At 40.0% G+C, this 1,369-nt stretch overlaps 1 protein-coding gene across 1 annotated transcript; it reads right to left on the bottom strand.

The window, feature by feature from the left end:
- Positions 1–822: 822 nt before the first annotated feature.
- On the bottom strand, positions 823–1,019 carry SARC_13440 (hypothetical protein; the record flags this gene model as incomplete). Its single annotated transcript, XM_014292429.1, has 1 exon — positions 823–1,019. A coding segment is annotated over one exon (197 nt), but the record flags the coding sequence as incomplete, so codon positions are not given.
- Between the last annotated feature and the right edge of the window lie 350 nt (positions 1,020–1,369).

Consider the following 1,369-nt stretch of genomic DNA (forward strand, 5'->3'; position numbering starts at 1 on the left):
GGGACCACTGCTGTTCTGTTAGAAAGTACTATAGAACATAGTATACCGCGTGTTGTGCATTCATCGCACGGAAAGACAGGCTCATATAAATAGCATAGTTCAAAGTCGTATGAAAACTTCTAGGGAGTACAGGCGAAGCCCTGTTTATTCGCCGGGGGTGTTTTTGAATTTTTGCCGAGTTATTATCGAACCACCTTTCCGCCAGAGGAATAAGTTCGCTCTATTAATATTGCATTGTAAGTCTATTTCGTAGTTCTGCGATTTGATGGCAAACCGCCAGAAACTATATTTAATGTGCCCATATCAAGCATGCATCAAATAAAAGAAAAGCATAAATGGTTGAACGTTTGGTTGTTTCAAATCAAAACATATACACTAAATAATTCCTTTCTGTAAATGTTGTGTATTTTTAATATTTTAAATGTAGTCCATGATTCGAACCAATACTGTACTTAGGCGGGCTTGTAACAAGGTCTTGGCAGTGCACATTAACGCGAGCGTCCGAGCTACTAAAAGTCATATTCTTGCCCATAGCGGTCTCGGGGTCAATCACTCAAAATGCTCAAGTAAAACTTCAAACAGTAATTGATTGCCGATTAAACTACACTCTGGCCATCCAGGCAGGATTTTTTTTTCTTCTAACGTACATCAGCGATTGTTCTCCTAAAAACACTCAACCTCAATCACCTGGTGAGGCAAAATACTTCCCACAAAGTATCGATTGATATTAGTGCCCCACTTCTACTTTATTCCTTTCCACTCATACAACAGTATATGATGATTTATAGACAGTATCAGGTCAGGTTAATATTCCCTTTGAGTCTACCAATAAGGAAAGCTGTAGCCACCATGTCTACTGTCACTATCACTACCTTCATCTTGTTCACTATCCAAATAGTCCTCATCCGAGTACTCACTTCCTCCCCTTTCTTCCCAATTGCGGAATATATCGTGGCGCCTCTCGCCGCGACTCTGCTGTTCATTTTCGTCGGCGAAAGTGTGGCTCCATCCACCATTGCCTGCAAAGGAGAATGTATGATAAAAACAAGCAAAGTGGTCAATGATCCCTCTGAAAAGATTCATTCAAAAGTGTGGCTCCATCCACCATTGCCTGTGTAGGAGAATGTATGATAAAAACAAACAAAGTGGTCAATGATCTCCTCTAAAAAGATCCATTCAAAGTTATTTATGTATTTGTAAAGTTCGGAATATCGGACTAAAACGAGGCATACATATTGGTTCAGCCTGGGGTTGAAGAGATAAACTATCTGTCATTCAAACGAGGGAATACCAAGCCAAGGTAGGCGCGAGCAGTCGACTTTGATAGCAACCATCATCGAAATCGAAATCGAAATATAACATTTATATA

This window comes from Sphaeroforma arctica, assembly GCF_001186125.1.
Source record: "Sphaeroforma arctica JP610 unplaced genomic scaffold supercont1.3291, whole genome shotgun sequence".
In the NCBI taxonomy this organism is placed as follows: Eukaryota; class Ichthyosporea; order Ichthyophonida; genus Sphaeroforma; species Sphaeroforma arctica.